Genomic DNA, 23075 nt, shown 5'->3' on the forward strand with positions numbered 1-23075 from the left:
CAGGGCTCCCTAGACCGACCAGTGGGGGGCACATGTGAGCAACGACCAGGAAGGGGAGGGGGGAATTGGCATGACTAAAATTGGGATGGGAGAAAAACACAGAAAAACAGGAGGAGAAAAAGTGGATAAAAAAAAGAGGAGTGTGGCAGGGTAATTACTCTGTGATGTGCTGAAGTGCTTTAACCCTTTCACTCTACCGAAGGGTTAACCCTTTCACTGCCACACTACAGAAGGTTAACCCTTTCACTGCCACACAACAGGAGGTTAACCCTTTCACAACCGCACTACAGCACGTGTGGTATAGTGAAAGGTTAACCTTCTGTCGTGTGGTAGTGAATGGGTTAATTAATCGCACAATAAACGAGTACCTCAGAGACGAAGAACCATATAACTCTGTTTGACGTTTTCAGAGGAACAATGGTTTTAATCTTTATTATCTAAAGATGGTTAAGTTGGAGTATTATGTTATTTCTTGGTTAAAGACAGTAGAGGTTGAGTACTTTCTGGTGATAAATCACATTCACACTCCAAGTGATTTGGATTGATTTCACAACTGCAAATACATGGGCCGTCCAAAGAATTTCAAAACGGACTTATATGGGCGGCTGGGTTAGCGCAGCGGACTAAGCGCCTGCCTACCACCGCAGAGACTCTGGGATCGAATCCAGCTGTCAGCGGTACCTCCGGCTTGGTCAGTCGTCCATACTAACACAATTGGCAAGTCAAGTCAAGTCAAGAGTTTTAATTGTCACGGCATACAGGTATACAATGAAATGCGGGTGGTCTTGCCCGCAACGATGTGCAATACAGTGGTACATATAATAGAATCAAAAGAAGAAAACAACATTGTGCAGTAACAGGTAGCAGGTAACATGGAGTGACATCTCGGTATCTGTACATAGTTATTTACAGAGCATGTGTGACATGCTAGTTAGCTTTGGTAGTGCAATACACTGTTCCTGTTATTCTAATTTAAAGTGTCCTTTCCTTTGGCCATAAGTGTGCGTGTGTGCGACATGAGTGTGTGCCCGCTCATGTTAAAGTGTTAAGTGGCTGCTCGTGTGTGAGCGTGCACAGTGTGCGTGTCGTGTGTGTGTTCATGTGTGCTTGTGTGTGGACAGTTCAATGTTCTGAGCACTCAATGTTCATTGTTCATGGCTCTGATGGCCTGGGGGAAGAAGCTGAGCCTAAGCCGCTCTGTCCTAGTAGCTGGGGTTCGCAGGCGTCTGCCTGACCTCAGCAGCTGAAACAGGCTGTTATTGGGGTGGTGAGGGTCTTTCATTATCCTGCAGGCTCTGGATTTGCACCTCTTGTTGTATAGAACCTGCAGGGGGGGTAGTGCAATACCCGTGGTACGCTCGGCTGAGCGCACCACTTTCTGTAGGGCCTTCTTGTCCTGTGCCGTGCTGTTTCCATACCAGGCAGTGATGTTTCCGGTCAGGATGCTCTCTACAGCTCCTGAGTAGAAGGACTGGAGTATCTTCCCCGATACTCTGAACTTCCTTAACTGTCTCAGGTGGTAGAGACGCTGTTTCGCCTTCTTTACTACTGTGTCTATGTGTATTGACCATGTCAGGTCCTCTGAGATGTGGACCCCCAGGTACTTGAAGCTGCTCACCCTGTCCACGGTAGCCCCGTTTATCATCAGTGGTGTGTGTGTCTCCTGCTGTCCTCTCATATAATCCACGATCAGTTCCTTGGTTTTGCCAATGTTCAGGAGCAGGCTGTTGTCCTGGCACCAGCGTTCCAGTACCTCAACCTCCTCCCGGTAGGCCTTCTCGTCGTTGTCCGAGATCAGCCCCACCACCACCGTGTCATCTGCGAACTTCACTATGGAGTTGGAGCTGAACTTGGCCACACAGTCGTGTGTGTAGAGTGAGTACAGCAGGGGGCTCAGAACACAGCCCTGGGGGGACCCGATGCTCAGGGTGATGGTGTTGGAGGTCTGACCCCCCACCCTGACCGCCTGGGGTCTTTCGCTCAGAAAGTCCAGTACCCAGGCGCTCAGGGCGGAGCTCAGACCTAGCTCGATCAGCTTGTCCACCAGTCTGGTGGGGACTATGGTGTTGAACGCTGAGCTGTAGTCAATGAACAACAGTCTCACATAGCCCCCCTTCTGATGGTCAAGGTGCGAGAGGGTGCTGTGCAGTACCTGGGAGACCGCGTCGTCGGTGGACCTGTTTGTCCTGTATGCAAATTGCATAGGGTCCATATCACTGGGGAGGGAGGCACAAATGTGGTCCTTGACCAGCCTCTCGAAACATTTCATGACCACAGAGGTGAGTGCCACCGGTCTGTAGTCATTTGGACATGCTGGGGAGGGTTTCTTCGGCACAGGGATGATGGTAGACATCTTGAAGCAGGCAGGGACCACTGACTCCGCCAGTGATTGATTAAATATGGCGGTGAACACAGGGGCCAGCTGGTTGGCACAGGTCTTGAGTATACGTCCTGTTATGCCATCTGGGCCAGCAGCCTTCCTGGTGTTCACCTGCATAAATGCTCTTCTCACACTGTGTTCCGACAACGAGAGAGCGTCCCCCCCCCCCTCGCGGTTGCCCCCCCCCCCTCCACAACAGCCGGCGCGCCAGTGACGTCACTAGCCGGAGAGCCAGCAGCGCCACTGTCTACACCAAACCGAGCGTAGAAGGTGTTGAGCTTGTCCGCGAGGGAGGCGTCGTCGCTCCCCATTGAGGGGGCGCTGACTTTATAGTCAGTTATTGTCTTCAGTCCCTGCCATAATCCTCTTGTGTCGTTTTGTGCCATTTGTGTCTCCAGTTTATCAGCATATGTCCTCTTAGCAAGTTTGACAGCTTTGCGTAGAGTATAGACTGAAGCCTTATACTCCTCCATGTTTCCTGACTCTCTACCCAGGTTGTAGGCGGTGGTACGAGAGTTCAGAGCTGCTCTAATAGTGCTATCCACCCACGGTTTCTGGTTTGGGAAAATCCGCACCGTTTTCCTGAGGACAATACCATCAGCTATTGTTGTTATGTAGCACACCACTGTGTCTGCTAGTTCACTGACGTCACTGGCGCTTCCTATGAACATATCCCAATCCGTGTCTGCAAGCATGTCCTTGAGCGTGGCCTCTGATTCGTCGGTCCACTTCTTTGTCTCACGTGACAAGACGGCGTCACGTGATCTCTGTTGATATGCCGGAAATAGCAAGATGGAGTCATGATCGCTCGAGCTTGTGGACCCCGTTAATGGCGGAGCGGCTACTGCCTTGTAACCCGCTTTGAACGGGGAATAGCAGTGGTCGAGTGTGTTCTTCCCTCTGGTGGAGCAAGCGATGTGCTGGAAAAAGGACGGCATCACTTTCTTCAGGTTGGCCTGGTTGAAATCGCCGGCCACTACCATCGCTGCGTCTGGGTGTTTGATCTGGTGTCTGTTGAGATGATCGTGTAGTTCGCCCAGCGCTTTGCCCGTATTCGCGTGTGGGGGAATATACACGGCAGTCATGACGACTGCTGTGAACTCCCTCGGGAGGTGAAACGGACGACATAGGATAGAAAGATGTTCCAAGTCCGGCGAACACGAGTTTGAGAGGACCTGCACCCCCTCGGGATTAACCCAGGAATTGTTCGTGATGAGGCAGACTCCGCCGCCGATGGTCTTTCCTGAGCCAGCGTTGCGATCTGCACGTGGCAGTGTTAGCGGGTGGGAAGCCGGTGGGGTGTGTATCCTGGTCGTTGTAAACAGCGACTCCTACAGGTCAGTCGGGGCGCCTGCTCAGCAAGGAAGGGAACTGGAGGAGATAGTGTGATCCTCCCACGCGTTACACTCCCCCGTGAGAGTCCTCGCTGTCAGGTGAAAAGAAGCAGTTGGTTGACTCCACATGTATCGGAGGAAGACATGTGGTAGTCTTCACCCTCCCCAGACCAACAGTAGGGGGCAAGAGCGCAACGACCAGGAAGGGAATTGGCATAAAAGGAAAAGGGGGGAGAAAAGATAAAAAAACAAAAAAAAAAACTGACTTGTGCAAGGGTTCGATTGTAAATGTATTATTAATCAATAATCAATACATTAAACTAGTGCATTTGACGTCAATGAAGGACAAAACTCAGGCATTCATGTTGTGTGTGTGACTGACTCTCACTAAACTGCACGAACTGCAACGTATAACGTATTATGTATATCATGGCAGTCAGGGTACCATATACTGCACCTGTGTATACTGTATACTTTACTTACTCATAGTATATATTCATATTCTAAGTGTTTATTGTCCATATTTATTGTAACATAGGGCTTACATACAGACCCTCATCTGCACCTTTGATTACATTGTTTACTTTCTCATATTCTTAAATTCAGAGTTAATTATATTGTTTACACTGCACATCTGTATCTTTACTATAGTTTTATTGCTTATATTTATGTCTCCCACTATTACCATGCCCATACCTCCCGTCCCCCATGCTGCTATGACGCCCCGAATTTCCCCAAGGGGATCAATAGGGAGGTATATCTTATCTTATCTTCTCTTTAAATTGCTTTTCCATTCTAAGCAATTGTAATGTGTTACAGTAAGTAGCACGGGAGTCAAGCACTGCTGTTAATGTGCAGATACAAGCTGCTTAATGTGTTTAATATTTCAGTGTTTCCACTGAGATGATTGGCCCAGTGGTCCTGCTAGGAGAGCGGGAGCACTCAACCTGAGCACTCAACCTGAGCACTCAACCTGAGCACTCAACCTGAGCACTCAACCCGAGCACTCAACCTGAGCACTCAACCACCTGAGCACTCAACCTGAGCACTCAACCTGAGCACTCAACCTGAGCACTCAACCTGAGCACTCAACCTGAGCACTCAACCTGAGCACTCAACCCGAGCACTCAACCTGAGCACTCAACCACCTGAGCACTCAACCTGAGCACTCAACCTGAGCACTCAACCTGAGCACTCAAACTGAGCACTCAACCTGAGCACTCAACCTGAGCACTCAACCTGAGCACACTCAACCTGAGCACTCAACCTGAGGCACTCAACCTGAGCACTCAACCTGAGGCACTCAACCTGAGCACTCAACCTGAGCACACTCAACCTGAGCACTCAACCTGAGCACTCAACCTGAGCACTCAACCTGAGCACTCAACCTGAGCACACTCAACCTGAGCACTCAACCTGAGCACTCAACCTGAGCACTTAACCTGAGCACTCAACCTGAGCACTCAACCTGAGCACTCAACCTGAGCACTCAACCTGAGCACTCAACCCGAGCACTCAACCTGAGCACTCAACCACCTGAGCACTCAACATGAGCACTCAACCTGAGCACTCAACCTGAGCACTCAACCTGAGCACTCAACCTGAGCACTCAACCTGAGCACTCAACCCGAGCACTCAACCTGAGCACTCAACCACCTGAGCACTCAACCTGAGCACTCAACCTGAGCACTCAACCTGAGCACTCAAACTGAGCACTCAACCTGAGCACTCAACCTGAGCACTCAACCTGAGCACACTCAACCTGAGCACTCAACCTGAGGCACTCAACCTGAGCACTCAACCTGAGGCACTCAACCTGAGCACTCAACCTGAGCACACTCAACCTGAGCACTCAACCTGAGCACTCAACCTGAGCACTCAACCTGAGCACTCAACCTGAGCACACTCAACCTGAGCACTCAACCTGAGCACTCAACCTGAGCACTCAAACTGAGCACTCAACCTGAGCACTCAACCTGAGCACTCAACCTGAGCACACTCAACCTGAGCACTCAACCTGAGGCACTCAACCTGAGCACTCAACCTGAGGCACTCAACCTGAGCACTCAACCTGAGCACACTCAACCTGAGCACTCAACCTGAGCACTCAACCTGAGCACTCAACCTGAGCACACTCAACCTGAGCACTCAACCTGAGCACTCAACCTGAGCACTTAACCTGAGCACTCAACCTGAGCACTCAACCTGAGCACTCAACCTGAGCACTCAACCTGAGCACTCAACCTGAGCACTCAACCCGAGCACTCAACCTGAGCACTCAACCACCTGAGCACTCAACCTGAGCACTCAACCTGAGCACTCAACCTGAGCACTCAACCTGAGCACTCAACCTGAGCACTCAACCTGAGCACTCAACCCGAGCACTCAACCTGAGCACTCAACCACCTGAGCACTCAACCTGAGCACTCAACCTGAGCACTCAACCTGAGCACTCAAACTGAGCACTCAACCTGAGCACTCAACCTGAGCACTCAACCTGAGCACACTCAACCTGAGCACTCAACCTGAGGCACTCAACCTGAGCACTCAACCTGAGGCACTCAACCTGAGCACTCAACCTGAGCACACTCAACCTGAGCACTCAACCTGAGCACTCAACCTGAGCACTCAACCTGAGCACTCAACCTGAGCACACTCAACCTGAGCACTCAACCTGAGCACTCAACCTGAGCACTTAACCTGAGCACTCAACCTGAGCACTCAACCTGAGCACTCAACCTGAGCACTCAACCTGAGCGAGAAAAACGGTTGCGGTGGATTTAAACAAAGCAATTGAACATTGCAAAAAAAAATATTTAAGTCAGCAAAACTGGACCTTGCTTTCATGGTTTCTCTAACGCACTCTCAGGCGGGATGCACTGTGTGGCAGAATGAACATTTGAGATCAGAGATGTTGATGAGGGCAGGATGCATGTATGCATCCTGGTAAAAAAAAAAGCAAGCTCTGTGGTGGGAGCGGACCTGGACAGTCTGGAGGTGGTGGCAGAGGGGAGGACGAGGAGGAAGCTGCATGCTATCCTTGAGAACCCCTGCCACCCCCTCTATGATGAGCTGACCGCAATGCGGTCCACGTTTAGCCACAGACTCATCCCCCCCGACATACCACAAAGCGCTTCTTTGGGCAGTCCTTTGTGCCGGTGGCAATCAGGCTCCACAACCAGGCAGGGCCAGGACGGGCTAACTGCCGTGGACTGGAGGAGCTGGGTTGTGGACTGTAACAAATTAATTTAATTATTTAACAACACATTCATGATTGGACTTGTTTCTTTTTCACCACTTTTTTAGCCCTTTTTAGCTATTTGTATCCCTGTGTACTTGTCCATCTTGTTTTTAACAAATACTAATAAGTGTATGTTATGTATGTTATGTATAAACTGTTTTTTAATTGCTGTTTTTAAATTGCTGTTACGCTGTTTATGCTGTAAAGGACATCTTAATCTCCCCTCGGGGATAAATAAAGGTATTCAATTCAATTCAATCACGCACACGCGCACACACACACACACACACACACACATACACACACACACACACACACCCACTCTCCTCTCTCATTGTTACCCTGACTTCTAAAGCTGACCTTTAGCAGTCTGACAAACAGACCGCTATCGCGTAGTGGACATGCAGACAGATCGTGTTCCTGGATCAGGTTAACCAGGAGCCTTTAGTGAACACACACTGACAAGAGGCTGTGTGTATCTGATCTGGGGGTCAAGTGGACCTGCTGGTCACACCGCTGACGTGACGACCGACCGACCTGCTGCCCAATCTACCCTCCCACTGAACCATTCGATCTACCCTCCCACTGAACCATTCCATCTACCCTCCCACTGAACCATTCGATCTACCCTCCCACTGAACCATTCCATCTACCTTCCCACTGAACCATTCGATCTACCTTCCCACTGAACCATTCAATCTACCCGCCCACTGAACCATTCAATCTACCCTCCCACTGAACCATTCCATCTACCCGCCCACTGAACCATTCCATCTACCCTCCCACTGAACCATTCCATCTACCCTCCCACTGAACCATTCCATCTACCCTCCCACTGAACCATTCCATCTACCCTCCCACTGAACCATTCCATCTACCCTCCCACTGAACCATTCCATCTACCCTCCCACTGAACCATTCCATCTACCCTCCCACTGAACCATTCCATCTACCCGCCCACTGAACCATTCAATCTACCCTCCCACTGAACCATTCCATCTACCCGCCCACTGAACCATTCAATCTACCCTCCCACTGAACCATTCCATCTACCTTCCCACTGAACCATTCAATCTACCCTCCCACTGAACCATTCAATCTACCCTCCCACTGAACCATTCCATCTTGTCAGGATTCGAGGTAGGTGAATTCCAATGGGTGAAGGCAATCACAGAGACGGAGAGTGTTTACTCTTGAACAGGTTCGACTTTAATAGTAAGAACACAGAGTAAATTCTAAGAGAGACAAGTGCTAAATAGCACAGATAGAAATAAGGTAAATAGGAGCTTATTGGAGGTCCAGAGTAGAACCGTCCGCGTTATCCCCGAACGCAATTAGTGAAGACCTGACAATGAACAAGCAGAGACAGGTATGTTACATAGACACCAAATACCAACATTCCACACACACCCCCGTGACAGCCAATCAGGAACCACCCCTAAGTGACAGCACTAATTGACAGGGAAAGGACAGGTGACAAGCCTAGTGACATATGCCAGGAATGTGGGTGGTCACCGACCAAGTCGTGTCCAGAACGTAACACCATCTACCCTCCCACTGAACCATTCCATCTACCCTCCCACTGAACTATTCCATCTACCTTCCCACTGAACCATTCAATCTACCCGCCCACTGAACCATTCAATCTACCCGCCCACTGAACCATTCGATCTACCCTCCCACTGAACCATTCGATCTACCCGCTCACTGAACCATTCGATCTACCCTCCCACTGAACCATTCCATCTACCCGCCCACTGAACCATTCCATCTACCCTCCCACTGAACCATTCCATCTACCTTCCCACTGAACCATTCGATCTACCCTCCCACTGAACCATTCCATCTACCTTCCCACTGAACCATTCCACTGAACCTCCCACTGAACCATTCAATCTGGATCCGTTGACAATCTCACCAACAATCGAAACAATAGTCGGTCAAGACTTTCTGATCTGAAGACGTGCATAGAGCCTCAGAGGTCAGGTGTGTTGGACTCAGGTCACAGTTCCTCAGAGGTCAGGTGTGTTGGACTCAGGTCACAGTTCCTTAGAGGTCAGGTGTGTTGGACTCAGGTCACAGTTCCTTAGAGGTCAGGTGTGTTGGACTCTGTTGACACTTAGATTCACTAAACAAAATAATGTCCACATGTGATTTGATTCAGGCAGTCATGGCTAGAACGTCATCTTCTAAATATCCACCAAAATATGCCGGTGGTCTCTTTGTCGAACACGATATCATGCACCTGCGTGATGTACGGCCGTTGGTCCACTGCAGGAGAGCACAGCAGTGTCACGAGGAACGGTTACGATGCGTGGAAAGGAATCACAGGGAAGAAGGTGCAGCACCAGCAGGAGGCGTTAACCCCGAAACAAAACTAAAAAGAAACTCTGCTACCACGGCCCGAACAAGTCACTGCGGTAAAAAGTACCCAGAAATTATACTCAAGTGAAAGTATGGGTACCATCTCAAAATCGTACTCAAGTAAAAGTCACGAGTATCTGGCTAAAAACACACTTGAGTAAAAGTAAAAAAGTTTTTACTTTTAAATGTGCTTAAGTACTAAAAAGTTAAAGTTCTGACTGTCTATTCTTCTGATAGCATGTGTTTAATCAAAGATCCCCGCTTTCTAGTCTTGCACAAGGACCAATCAGCATAATACATTTTTGATTGGCTGTTTTTAAATAAAGTGCGGCCGCAGGATTAATAACGTTAACGTTAGTTCGGCCAGAGAAACAAATATACTAATTAAAATGGTTGGACCTGCGAGATTTGTACTTTGTAGGTCTGCATTTTAAATGTAAGGAGTAAAAAGTATGTATTATTTTCTCTGAAATGTAATTGAGTAAAAGTACAAGTATACAAACCTAATAATACTAGAGTAAAGTACAAATCCCCAAAAACAGTACTTAAGTATTGTAACGAAGTCCGAGGGCCATACACAGTGCGTGTCAGACACACGCCTATAAGGGTGTCTGAGCGTGAAGAACACACGCGGAGGTTGTGGGACAGGCGTGAGAATGTGACGCAGGGGGCATGAGAATGCATTGCTTTGTCACGGATTAAACAGGTGAGCGAAAGCAAAGAAACTACAGCGTGTGGTAAGCGACAAATGTTGCCACAGTATGGAATAATCAACACTTCTTTGCTGGCTCCACAATAGTCATGGATCAAAACAAGGTGATGAGGGGAACACAGTTGGTCAGGGAGAGGAAAAAGTGACCGCGTTCCAGAAGCGCGGCGATAGTCAGCGTGTCAGTGTGTGTGAGGGTGCCAGGACCTCGGACAGGGCAGCAGGAGGGTGGACGGGTGGGTGGAGACATGAGACCTTGGAGGCGGTGCTTTGGCACCAAACCTCCTGCTAATTGGTCAGGTCAGATATCTCACGGTCGGCTGGGCGTCGTCCCATCGCCCGACACGGGGGCTCCTGTGAGCAGGACTATCCAGATGCCGTGGCAGGAAGCGTCCCCCCGAAAACGTTCACACCCTCCACCTCACCATCTCTCCTGCAGGGATCCCCCTGACCCACTAACATATGGCCATGCTCACCTCCATTCCTCTAATTACTGCAAATCTCTGGCCCGCTCTCTCCCCCTGTATTTTTCTGACTAAGTAGTACTGGTACATTGGTGGCCACAGACGCTAAGCTTCATCAAAGAGAAGCCGACTATTCTCGATCCTTGCTCCACAATGATGGAGCGACCTTCCCGTCACAGTCAGGACAGCTGAAACCCTGCACAATTCTCTGTTGTCGACTAAAAACACACTTCTTCAACCAATATCTGAAGTGAAAGGGAAATTTTTTTAATCTTGTACTGTCTTTCACTAGTATGCACTCTCCTACTAAGGAATCTACCTTGATTATATTACTACTTACTATGTTACTATATGCACTCAAGTCTGTCACTGTTTGAGGAACCGTCTCTTACTCTTAGCTGCCAGAGTTGTGCCCTTCCTGCTGACTTATCGTACAGAACTTGTAAGTCGCTTTGGATAAAAGCGTTCAGCTAAATGTAAATGTAAACTCCTCATATCTGACTTTTACATAGAAACCTGCGAGTTATGCATCACAACAACTCCAATTTAAGTCGTTGGAACATCATGGTTATCAGAAAGATATGGCCTTTGTCTATCTATACTCTTACCATGGTAACAACTAATATACACGACAAGGTAACAAGGTAACTGCAGTCGACTGAGGGTGGAGAGGGTGGGTGGGTGGGTAGGAGGTAGGGGAGGGGGTTTATTACAAGTGTGACTGTTTTGGCAGAATGACCACCACTAAATTGCTCAGAACTAATGTGTAGTTTTGATTTTGGCTCTTGTTTGGGTAACAGTGTTCTGGAGGTATGGTGAGAGGATAGGGTGGAGGGTGGGTGGAGGTATGGTGAGAGGATAGGGTGGGGGGTGGGTGGAGGTATGGTGAGAGGATAGGGTGGGGGGTGGGTGGAGGTATGGTGAGAGGATAGGGTGGGAGGGTGGGCGGTGGTATGGTGAGAGGATAGGGTGGGGGGTGGGTGGAGGTATGGTGAGAGGATAGGGTGGGGGGTGGGTGGAGGTATGGTGAGAGGATAGGGTGGGAGGGTGGGCGGTGGTATGGTGAGAGGATAGGGTGGGGGGTGGGTGGAGGTATGGTGAGAGGATAGGGTGGGGGGTGGGTGGGGGTATGGTGAGAGGATAGGGTGGGAGGGTGGGTGGAGGTATGGTGAGAGGATAGGGTGGGGGGTGGGTGGAGGTATGGTGAGAGGATAGGGTGGGAGGGTGGGCGGTGGTATGGTGAGAGGATAGGGTGGGAGGGTGGGTGGAGGTATGGTGAGAGGATAGGGTGGGGGGTGGGTGGAGGTATGGTGAGAGGATAGGGTGGGAGGGTGGGCGGTGGTATGGTGAGAGGATAGGGTGGGAGGGGGGGCGGTGGTATGGTGAGAGGATAGGGTGGGAGGGGGGGTGGAGGTATGGTGAGAGGATAGGGTGGGAGGGTGGGTGGAGGTATGGTGAGAGGATAGGGTGGGAGGGGGGGCGGTGGTATGGTGAGAGGATAGGGTGGGAGGGTGGGTGGTGGTATGGTGAGAGGATAGGGTGGGGGGTGGGCGGTGGTATGGTGAGAGGATAGGGTGGGGGGTGGGTGGAGGTATGGTGAGAGGATAGGGTGGGAGGGGGGGCGGTGGTATGGTGAGAGGATAGGGTGGGGGGTGGGTGGAGGTATGGTGAGAGGATAGGGTGGGAGGGTGGGTGGTGGTATGGTGAGAGGATAGGGTGGGGGGTGGGCGGTGGTATGGTGAGAGGATAGGGTGGGGGGTGGGTGGAGGTATGGTGAGAGGATAGGGTGGGAGGGGGGGCGGTGGTATGGTGAGAGGATAGGGTGGGGGGTGGGTGGAGGTATGGTGAGAGGATAGGGTGGGAGGGTGGGTGGTGGTATGGTGAGAGGATAGGGTGGGGGGTGGGCGGTGGTATGGTGAGAGGATAGGGTGGGGGGTGGGTGGAGGTACAGTGCTGCTGCTCTGACGAGACCATATGCCGTCCCCAGCTTGCAGTTGCCACGCCGATGGGCCCCAAAATTCTAACTCATTCTGACAATGTGTCAGTGCAGCTCTACCCCCAGATTGTGTGTGTGTGTGTGTGTGTGTGTGTGTGTGTGTGTGTGTGTGTGTGTGTGTGTGTGTGTGTGTGTGTGTGTGTGTGTGTGTGTGTGTGTGTGTGTGTGTGTGTGTGTTCTCACATTCCAGGGCCGTGCCACCCCTTCCTCCTGCAGTCACCTTGTTCTCCTACAGCACTGTGCCAAGACCTCTGGACACGCTCTCTCTCTCTCTCCCTCTCTCTCTCTCTCTCTCTCTCTCTCTCTCTCCTCTCTCTCTCCCTCTCTCTCTCTCTCTCTCTCTCTCTCTCTCTCTCTCTCTCTCTCTCTCTCTCTCTCTCTCTCTCTCTCTCTCTCTCTCTCTCTCTTTCTGTCTCTTTCTCTCTTGCTCTCTCTCTATCTCTCTCTCTCTTTCACACACACACACACACACACACACACACACACACACACACACACACACACACACACACACACACACACACACACACACACACACACACACACACACACACACACACACACACACACACACACTCTTCTACTATAGTCAAGGTCAAAACATGGAACCAGGCTACTTGTGCAAATAGTTTGCCAACATTGAATACTGCCTATTGAGGGGCTTGTGATTTATATATTTTTTTAATATAATATAATTAAATCGGCATGATTACAAAAACTAAATGTACTGTAGTTGAAATCATTACAATGAAAAGCAACAGTATTGATAAGACTATACCTTTGTATTTAATTAACCAATAACAGATCCTCATTGAGGATGCAACTAAACCAACCAAACATTTCTATATTTTATACATGTTGTTGAATGTCAGACATATATTGGACATATTGGATATATTGGACATATTTGATGGTAACTTGTCCACCTTGCAACATGTCCGTATAGCTCTTGACAGTCACGCTTGTCCGGAAAATCTAAATAGCATATGGGGCTAATTAGGAGGGCAACAAGACGGAATTATCCATAGTGATTTATGGGTCTAATTAAAAAATAATAATAAAAATGTATCTAAAATTTCCTAAATTTTCCTCTAGCCCAGGTCAGCATAATCCGGTTTGACTCCATTCAGTTAGAGACTCTTATATTATGCACTTCTGGTAGAGAACAAGTTTACAAAATAGATAAGATTCAGTATACAGTTTTATCATTAGCCTCTCATGTCATCATGAATTAAGGCAAATCATTTGGAGGCACCTGTTTGACAACAGAATTGAAGGCCCTGCCTGAACGGAACAGTAACGTTCCAGGAAGCTTTACAGCTTCAGACAGCACGTGCAAGGGACCCGATTCTTCTCTGAGGACATGATCTTGCTTATATTCAGTTATGAAAATAGAATTTTCTCACTTCTCTGAGTCTCCCAAACCTACATTGTGTATACATTTAAAAACAATATTTTTTAAATCGATTTAATTGAGAAAGATTCATCTTTTTTCTAAAGTGCATTATTAGAAGTAAAATGCCAAATTAGATCTAAGTGTTAGACCTAATTCTAGGATTTTGTTGATTGATTGATTGATTGATTGATTGATTGAAAACTTTATTATCATTTATTACTGTATCTACAAATCCTTCTGTTTAATCATTTTCCCTTTATTCATTTGCTTAGATTTTTTGTACACATGATCTCAATAAGGTGGTGAATGAGCTCAGTGAGCATTTTCTCGTACCCCGCAGATTTAACCATCAAAAATGCAAAAATAAATCATAATTTATATTCACCTTTTCTTCATTACAATTTACTCAGCCTATAACAGACACAATATTTCTGACACTGGGAATACATACCCCCAGGTCCCTAGATGTTCCTAGATACCAAGAACATGCTAATTGACCTTGCAGAAGTGGAGCAATCTTCTATTTACTTAGGCATGTACCTTTAGGCGAAATATACAGCTTAACAGGTTACAGATTGCAGAATGGGTACAATACAGCTCAATACACAAAATGTTTAAGGGGATGCAGACCAGAGAAAGACTTTCGTCTTTCAGGGTCCCCCATTTTCAATTCAGTTAACATATGACATACATGACATACAGATAGACAGTTATAATAGCTTGTGCACTGCTGCACACAAGACTTCAACTATTAGGCTGAGCAGCAGCACTTACGAGGCATAGTCCCGCTTGCAGTACAGTTTGCGGTCCCGCAGGAAGCAGGAGTTGCTCAGCGCGTCGCCGCAGACCGCGCACCGCAGGCAGAGCTCGTGCCACAGCCGGCCGTCCACCCGCAACACGTACCGGTCCCGGAGAGGACCGCGGCACGCCGCGCACACAGCCGGGCCCGGCATGCTGTCTGCTGCAGAGGAGAGGACGTTTAGAAGCAGACACGTCCTAAACAAACAGCTGAAGATGTTCTTATTAAATAAATACATAAATAAATATAAATAATAATAATAATTATTATTATTATTATTATTATTATTATTATTATTATTATTATTATTATTATTATTATTATTATTATTATTATTATTATTATTATTATTATAATAATAATAATAATAATAATAATAATAATAATAATAATAATAATAATAATAATAATAATAATAATAATAATAATAATAATAATAATAATAATAATAATAATAATAATAATAATAATAATAATAATAATAATAACAACAATAATAATAATAATAATAATAATAATAATAATAATAATAATAATAATAATAATAATAATAATAATAATAATAATAATAATAATAATAATAATAATAATAATAATAATAATAATTAAGGATGCTCAACGAACAATAACACTATGCAACAACCATCAAATGCACTCACAGCACACACATCCACACGCACACACTCACTTTAAACATACAACTCACTGCAGCACCCACTTTACACACTTTAGAACACCTAAACACACTTTATATTTATTGGTAAAGAATTTGCACTACAACCCATACCTCAGTACACCTTACTGTAAATTGTACCTAAATTGTACCTCATCCCATTTCTGCTTTGCACTATATAGTATTGTATATTATTATATTGTATAGTATATTGTATGGTAACTCAGTTACTTCTACTCTGCATTGGACATATGTATATACTAACTGAACACTTGTGTCCACGTACGTGACTTCTATTTTTTACTTGCTATACTTATTTGATTTTATACTTATCTATTTTTGTCTAGCACAGTATCTGGAGCGTAACAGAAAGAAGCATTTTGTATAAAAGTATTCTGTACTTCTGTATGACAACTAATAAAGAAACTTGAAATTTCGGAATTTGCAGCATTATTATTGTCTGACCTGCAGTTGCAGTTATTAAACAATGACAATGCATAATTATGGGACAGAAATAGAAAATGCGAGTAGGCTAAAATAAACCAAAACGGCCTTATTAGTCCACTTTAATGACATTTAATTGAATTAATTGATATAAAGCTGTCGGCTACTCACCAAGTAATGATAATGCTTGTCCATCAACCATAACAAACGTCTGCGGATGGAAGAACTAGCCAATAACAGCAAAACCGATTGCAAAATAAAGAATCATTGAACACTGGACATGGCTCGCAAATTTGACAACATTTTTACGAAAAATTGTAACTTATTTGATGACAAAAACAAGTTAGTTTTCTAACTTAGTGATGGTAGAAGGTATCTTAATGATCTCCCAATGGTCAGACATCTCCGTTAGGCTGTAGATACGAGCAGTGTCGTCCTGTTACAAGTTACTGTTGGAACCAGAACTGGATCAAACTTTCTCCTCAGCGGACAAGAGCGCTTCCGATATCTCCTCCGTTATTGAATATTTATTATCCCGTTAGACCGAGAGAGAGAGAGAGAGAGAGAGAGAGAGAGAGAGAGAGAGAGAGAGAGAGAGAGAGAGAGAGAGAGAGAGAGAGAGAGAGAGAGAGAGAGAGAGAGAGAGAGAGAGAGAGAGAGGAGAGAGAGGTAACGTGCACCTGCAGCACATGGAGGAAGGAACGCTCTCTTGTCATCGCCTCCAGACTCCAGCCCCCCCCCCCCCCCCTCTTCTCCATCTCTCTCAGACCGAGTCAGACGGAGTGAGTGAGTGAGTGAGTGAGTGAGTGAGTGAGTGGGCCTAACAACAGCCAACCAGGATAATGCTTCATATAACGCAAATAATTTGATATTCTATTGCAAATTTGATATAGCATAACCTTATTAATTCGTTGTAATACACAAATAAATAAGTGCCCCTCCAGTCCACACACACACACACACAAGCGGTATGAAAAGGTGATTTCAAGTGGTGCATTTTAAATTTCCTTTTTTATTTTTCTATGTATCTAAAATGATAAAAATCAGTACAACTAAAGCCTGGCCATTAAGTCTATCTCATATAGCCCTATCATTGGCACACGAGGCCTATATACCCTATCCTCAAAGCCTCATCTTTAGACATATAGGCCTGTTACTAGTACTACCTGCACAGTGTGCTGATCACATCCTATACAAATCACGAGAGCTTCCCCATAACAGAATACTTATTTGCTCAAATATAATAGGTTTAAGATGAAGCGAGACAGACATATACAATGTATCATGTTTATTTCTGTTCACATGCTATTGTAACCTGACCATACAAGGCTAATTGTCTATCTTAATTGATATTACATTTACATTAACCCTTTCACTGCCGCACTACCAAAACGATTAACCCTTTCACTGCGGAGACACACAGAAGGTTAAAGATGGAAGATGCAGCCCCTGAACAGAAGAACTACTATAAGGACCAAAATAACCAACCTAACTGTGCCTGAGTTCTGCGTGTCTCTACAAGCCTACTCATGCCATCTAGTGGCTCAAGCGTGGAACTACAAGTTGGGCTCTACCCAAGTCGAGTAGACTAGTAGTAGAGTCAAGAGTCAAGTCAAAAGTTTAATTTGTCACGGCATACAAGTATACAATGAAATGCGGGGGGTCTTGCCCGCAACGATGTGCATAATACAATACTAATATATAATAAGAATCCAATAGAACGACATGTGCAATAAACAAGTAAACAAAGTAGGGCATATCGGTGTATGAGTTATTTACAGAGCATGGTAGGACATGCTAGGTCCTGTGGTAGTGCAATACACTGTTAGCTACGGATGAGGCACTGGGTCTTTATGTACACTGTTATACAATGCTATATTATACAATCTCAAATACTATACTATTCTTAAAGTGACCTTTCATTTTGTAAAGTGGCCATAAGTGTGAGCGTGTGCAGCATGAGTGTGTGTGTACTCATGTTAAAGTGGCTGCTAGTGTGTGCGCGTGTACAGTGTGTGTGTTGTGTGTGTGCTCATGTGTGCTTGTGTGTGGAGAGTTCAGTGTTCAAGGCTCTGATGGCCTGGGGGAAGAAGCTGAGCCGAAGTCTCTCTGTCCTAGTTGCTGGTGTTCGCAGGCGTTTGCCTGACCGCAGCAGCATGAACAGGCTGTTGTTGGGGTGGTGAGGGTCTTTCATTATTCTGCAGGCTCTGGATTTGCACCTCTTGTTGTATAGGACCTGCAGGGGTGGTAATGCAATACCCGTGGTACGCTCGGCTGAGCGCACCACTCTCTGTAGGGCCTTCTTGTCCTGCGCTGTGCTGTTTCCATACCAGGCCGTGATGTTTCCAGTCAAGATGCTCTCTACAGCTCCGGAGTAGAAGGACTTCGCCTTTTTTACAACTGAGTCTATGTGTGTTGTCCATGTCAGATCCTCTGAGATGTGGACCCCCAGGTATACTTGAAGCTGCTCACCCTGTCCACGGTAGCCCCGTTTATCATCAGTGGTGTGTGTGTCTCCTGCTGTCTCCTCCTAAAATCCACGATCAGCTCCTTGGTTTTACCAATGTTCAGGAGCAGGCTGTTGTCCTGGCACCAGCGTTCCAGTACCTAAACCTCCTCCCGGTAGGCCTTCTCGTCGTTGTCCGAGATCAGCCCCACCACCACTGTGTCGTCCGCAAACTTCACTATGGAGTTGGAGCTGAACTTGGCCACACAGTCATGTGTGTATAGTGAGTACAGCAGGGGGCTCAGAACACAGCCCTGGGGGGACCCGATGCTCAGGGTGATGGTGTTGGAGGTCTGACCCCCCACCCTGACCGCCTGGGGTCTTTCACTCAGAAAGTCCAGTACCCAGGCGCTCAGAGCGGAGCTCAGACCTAGCTCGATCAGCTTGTCCACCAGTCTGGTGGGGACTATGGTGTTGAACGCTGAGCTGTAGTCAATGAACAACAGTCTCACATAGCCCCCCTTCTGACGGTCTAGGTGAGAGAGAGTGCTGTGCAGTACTTGGGAGACCGCATCGTCAGTGGACCTGTTTGGCCTGTATGCAAATTGCATAGGGTCCATATCACTGGGGAGGGAGGCACAAATGTGATCCTTGACCAGCCTCTCAAAAAATGTCATGGCCACAGAGGTGAGTGCCACCGGTCTGTAGTCATTGAGACCTGTTGGGGAGGGTTTCTTTAATACCGGGATAATAGTAGACATCTTGAAGCAGGCAGGGACCACTGACTCCGCCAGGGATCGATTAAATATGGTGGTGAACACTGGGGCTAGCTGGTTAGCACAGGACTTAAGTATGCGTCCTGTTATTCCATCTGGGCCAGCAGCCTTTCTGGTGTTCACCTGCATAAATGCTCTTCTCACACTGTGTAGAGTAGTGCACAGTGTACTAGAAGAACTAGAGTATACTGTTGTACAATGTATGTTATGAATGAATCATTGCATTTATATAGCGCTTTTCTAGACACAGTTACTCCACCAGGCATGTGTCAATGGAAAGATGTAATGTAAAGATGCCAAGAACAAATGCAATGAAAAGGACTGTGATGTATAGAGCCATGACTGCATGGAATTCCTTACCACCTGCATTAACTAGGGTTGAAGAAAAACAGACATTTAAAAAACACCTTAAAAATCATATTAGAAAGAATGGTACTGTCAGTTAAGTAAACATAGTGGGTGATTGAAAACATGGGTATGTGTGATTGATTGGTGAACTTAGATCTTTAATATATTTGTATGTTGTATTGAGATGTATTGTTGTACTTTAAGTGAACATATATGCCTTGAAACATGATTGAGTAGATGGGTATGTGTGATTGGTGAACTTAGATATTTTATTATGTAATATTTTTACGTGTTATTGAGGTGTATTGGTTTATTGTATTGTATTGATTGTATTGTATTGATTTTATTGTATTGTATTGATTTGTGTGGACCCCAGTAATAGTAGCCTATGCCTGTGGCAATGGCTAATGGGGATCCGAATAAACTAAACTAAACTCAAATCAAATCGCTTTACAAGATAAGTGCCTCCTCCAACACCTGGCAGCATGTGGGGTCAGGAGGTCAGAGGTCAGATGTCAGGAGGTCAGATGTCAGGAGGTCAGATGTCAGGAGGTCAGATGTCAGGAGGTCAGATGTCAGGGGGTCAGGAGGTCAGATGTCAGGAGGTCAGATGTCAGGAGGTCAGATGTCAGGAGGTCAGATGTCAGGTCAGGAGGTCAGAGGTTAGGCGGTCAGGATGTTAGGAGGTCAGGATATCAGGATGTCAGGTCAGGAGGTCAGATGTCAGGATGTTAGGTCAGGAGGTCAGAGGTCAGGTCAGGAGGTCAGAGGTCAGGAGGTGGGGTTGTGATACATTGTTCTACAACAGACGTGGTGAAAATAATGAATAAGAAAACACACAAACAAGGCATTTCATATTAATTTTAAATAATTTTATTCTGTAAGAATTCTAAAATGTATTTTAGAAATGTAGGGATGGTTTCTGTTTTATACAATTCTTCTTTGAATAAAATATGATTTTTTTTTTCATATTGCATTGGGTTGCTTTTAAAACGGATACCTGAAATTATCTATTTACAAAAGAAAAGAAATCTGTTGACAATTCTATTAGAATTCATTTTGACAGTGTACTTTTCTTCAACCCCCCCCCCCCCCCCCCGCGCGTCCCAAGACTGGACCCTCCCCCACGACCCCAAAATACAAATTTGTTGACATTTAATAATCATTTGTGCTTGGTACAAAATATGTCATTTTTCAACTTGAATCAAGTTTTTCTTCCATTTTCATATATCATTGACATTATGGGAGTTATGTACAGAGAGAAGGGGGACTGTGGTCATGTGATCTGGTGTGGCGCCTCGAGCATCTCCATGAGGAAGGTGTCGATGGGGGTGTCGCCGATGAGCTTGAAGAAGAACAAGTGCTCCAAACACTTCAGGCCGATGGAGCGCAGGGCGGGCAGGCGGAGCAGCAGCTTGGCGAACCTGGGAGAGGAGACACGGGACAGGGAGCCAACGTCACCATCACAATCAGAAAAGTCTTTATTTGCCAAGTAGTTTTCACATACGAGGAATTTGCTTTGGACGTTATCGGTGCGACATTAGCGGACAGACATTAACAGACAGATAATACAATAAAGAGGTGGAGTAAAAATCTAATTAAATATGAGCCAAGTTAAGCACAATAGAATATAATAATAATAATGAGCCAAGTTAAGCACAATAGAATATAATATAATTATGAAATAAAATATAGGCCAGGGCTGTACAATAAGAGGTTGAATAAAATAAGATGGGATATGCACTAAATTAAATATAGCACAATATAATATAGCACAATTTTAAGTAAAAAATAAAATAGGAATAGGCCAGGGTTGTACAACTGGGCAGAACTAATTATATACAACATGGTCAAGTTCTACCTTTAAGAACGGATAGGGAAAACACATGTCTGGATCGGTGCCATCGTGGCTGTCATGGTGAAGCGCCCATGCATTGGTAAATAAATGGTAAATAAACTGCATTTATAGAGCAATTTCAGAGTCTTCTGGCCACTCAAAGCACTTTATACAATTTATGCCTCACATTTTCACCAGTTCACTCAACGGGAACATCAATGTATGTCACCTATCATAGTAAATAAATGGACTGCATTTATATAACAGCTATTATCCAAAGCGCTTTACAACTTATGCCTCACATTCACCCATTCACTCTCACACATTCACACAAGGTGCCAACCAGCTCATCGGGAGCAGTTAGGGATCAGGTGTCTTGCTCAAGGACACTTCAACACGCTGCTGGGAGGAGCGGGAATCAAACCAGGAACCTTTTGGATTACTAGACGACCGCTCTACCTCCCGAGCCTGTCACACTCTGTCACTGCCTGTCTTCTCTCTCCCTCCCTCCCTCCCTCTCTCCCTGTCTCTCTCTCTCTCTCTCTCTCTCTCTTCCCCTGAACTATGAATAACTAAAGACACTTTTTACTGCTGCTGTGACTCATTGTCACCTCCATATATCGGAACGTGCAATGTTACTCACTGTGCCTTGTATATACCCATTTAAAAAAAGATCAATTTTTACCTTATCTTTTAGCACTCGCTTGTATTTAAATTGTAAACATTTTTAGTTGTGTATTGTGTGATTTTGTGTGAAGGGCGGACTAGCAAAGTAAGATTTTCATTTTACGGCAAGCGGTCCATTTAACTGTGCACATGACAATCTTGAATCTTGAATGATCACAGGCATGGAGTTCCGGTGTGCCGGAGCCAGAGGAGCAGCTGCTTGACGTCTGTGGGTCTGTGTCACCTATATAGACCCACCTCAGATGTCATGATGCTGCCAGATCATAACTTCGTGTTTTCCAGTCAGTCGTAGTGTGTTGTCCTCCTTTCCCTCAGTCCTCTACCTGGCTCTTCATCCAGTTCTCAGTGCTCTCGTGTATGACCCCTCGCTTGTTTTTTTTATTGTTTTTTTTTAATTGATTGATGTCTTTATTGAAGCAATAAAACAAGGATTGTGCAATACAATACAAAGAATATTGATCAAAAGGATAAAAAACACAATCAAGCCCTAGAGCTTGTTTCCATTGTGGTCCTTGTGAAGTGAAGTGAATGTACCGTAAGTGTGCAAAAGGTACATTTGCCCATTAAAGATTTTAAATTTGAAGGGTACGATGTTGGTGGAGCTTCCTCTGGTGGAGTACAAAAATAGTCAGTGAGGTAGCGTGGAGCCTCCCGTTTAAAAAATCCTGTGGACCACCATACACAGTTTAATTTGAGAGACCCTCTCCTCCACTCTGAGCCACCGGAGGCTGAGGAAGTGAGAGGGGAGGAGGTGGGTTCTGGGGTGTAGGCTCAGTGAGAGGGGAGGAGGTGGGTTCTGGGGTGTAGGCTCAGTGAGAGGGGAGGAGGTGGGTTCTGGGGTGTAGGCTCAGTGAGAGGGGAGGAGGTGGGTTCTGGGGTGTGGGCTCAGTGAGAGGGGAGGAGGTGGGTTCTGGGGTGTAGGCTCAGTGAGAGGGGAGGAGGTGGGTTCTGGGGTGTAGGCTCAGTGAGAGGGGAGGAGGTGGGTTCTGGGGTGTAGGCTCAGTGAGAGGGGAGGAGGTGGGTTCTGGGGTGTAGGCTCAGTGAGAGGGGAGGAGGTGGGTTCTGGGGTGTAGGCTCAGTGAGAGGGGAGGAGGTGGGTTCTGGGGTGTAGGCTCAGTGAGAGGGGAGGAGGTGGGTTCTGGGGTGTAGGCTCAGTGAGAGGGGAGGAGGTGGGTTCTGGG

At 46.3% G+C, this 23075-nt stretch overlaps 2 protein-coding genes across 2 annotated transcripts in view; both read right to left on the reverse strand.

The window, feature by feature from the left end:
- Positions 1–14837, reverse strand: part of lmx1a (LIM homeobox transcription factor 1, alpha) — a gene marked incomplete at both ends in the record, with an annotated part of 28410 nt that extends 13573 nt beyond the window's left edge. The window contains one exon of the mRNA XM_084310200.1: positions 14659–14837. Coding sequence (XP_084166326.1) covers positions 14659–14837 — 179 coding nt within the window. The remainder of the gene's footprint in view (positions 1–14658) is intronic.
- A 5686-nt stretch (positions 14838–20523) lies between these two features.
- The window catches only part of rxrgb (retinoid X receptor, gamma b), a 120608-nt gene continuing 118056 nt past the window's right edge, over positions 20524–23075 (reverse strand). The window contains exon 10 of the mRNA XM_084310199.1: positions 20524–20794. Coding sequence (XP_084166325.1) covers positions 20647–20794 — 148 coding nt within the window. The 3' untranslated portion in view covers positions 20524–20646. The remainder of the gene's footprint in view (positions 20795–23075) is intronic.

The sequence above is a fragment of the Notolepis coatsorum genome, assembly GCF_963971535.1.
Source record: "Notolepis coatsorum genome assembly, chromosome: 3".
Classification (NCBI taxonomy): Eukaryota; Metazoa; Chordata; class Actinopteri; order Aulopiformes; family Paralepididae; genus Notolepis; species Notolepis coatsorum.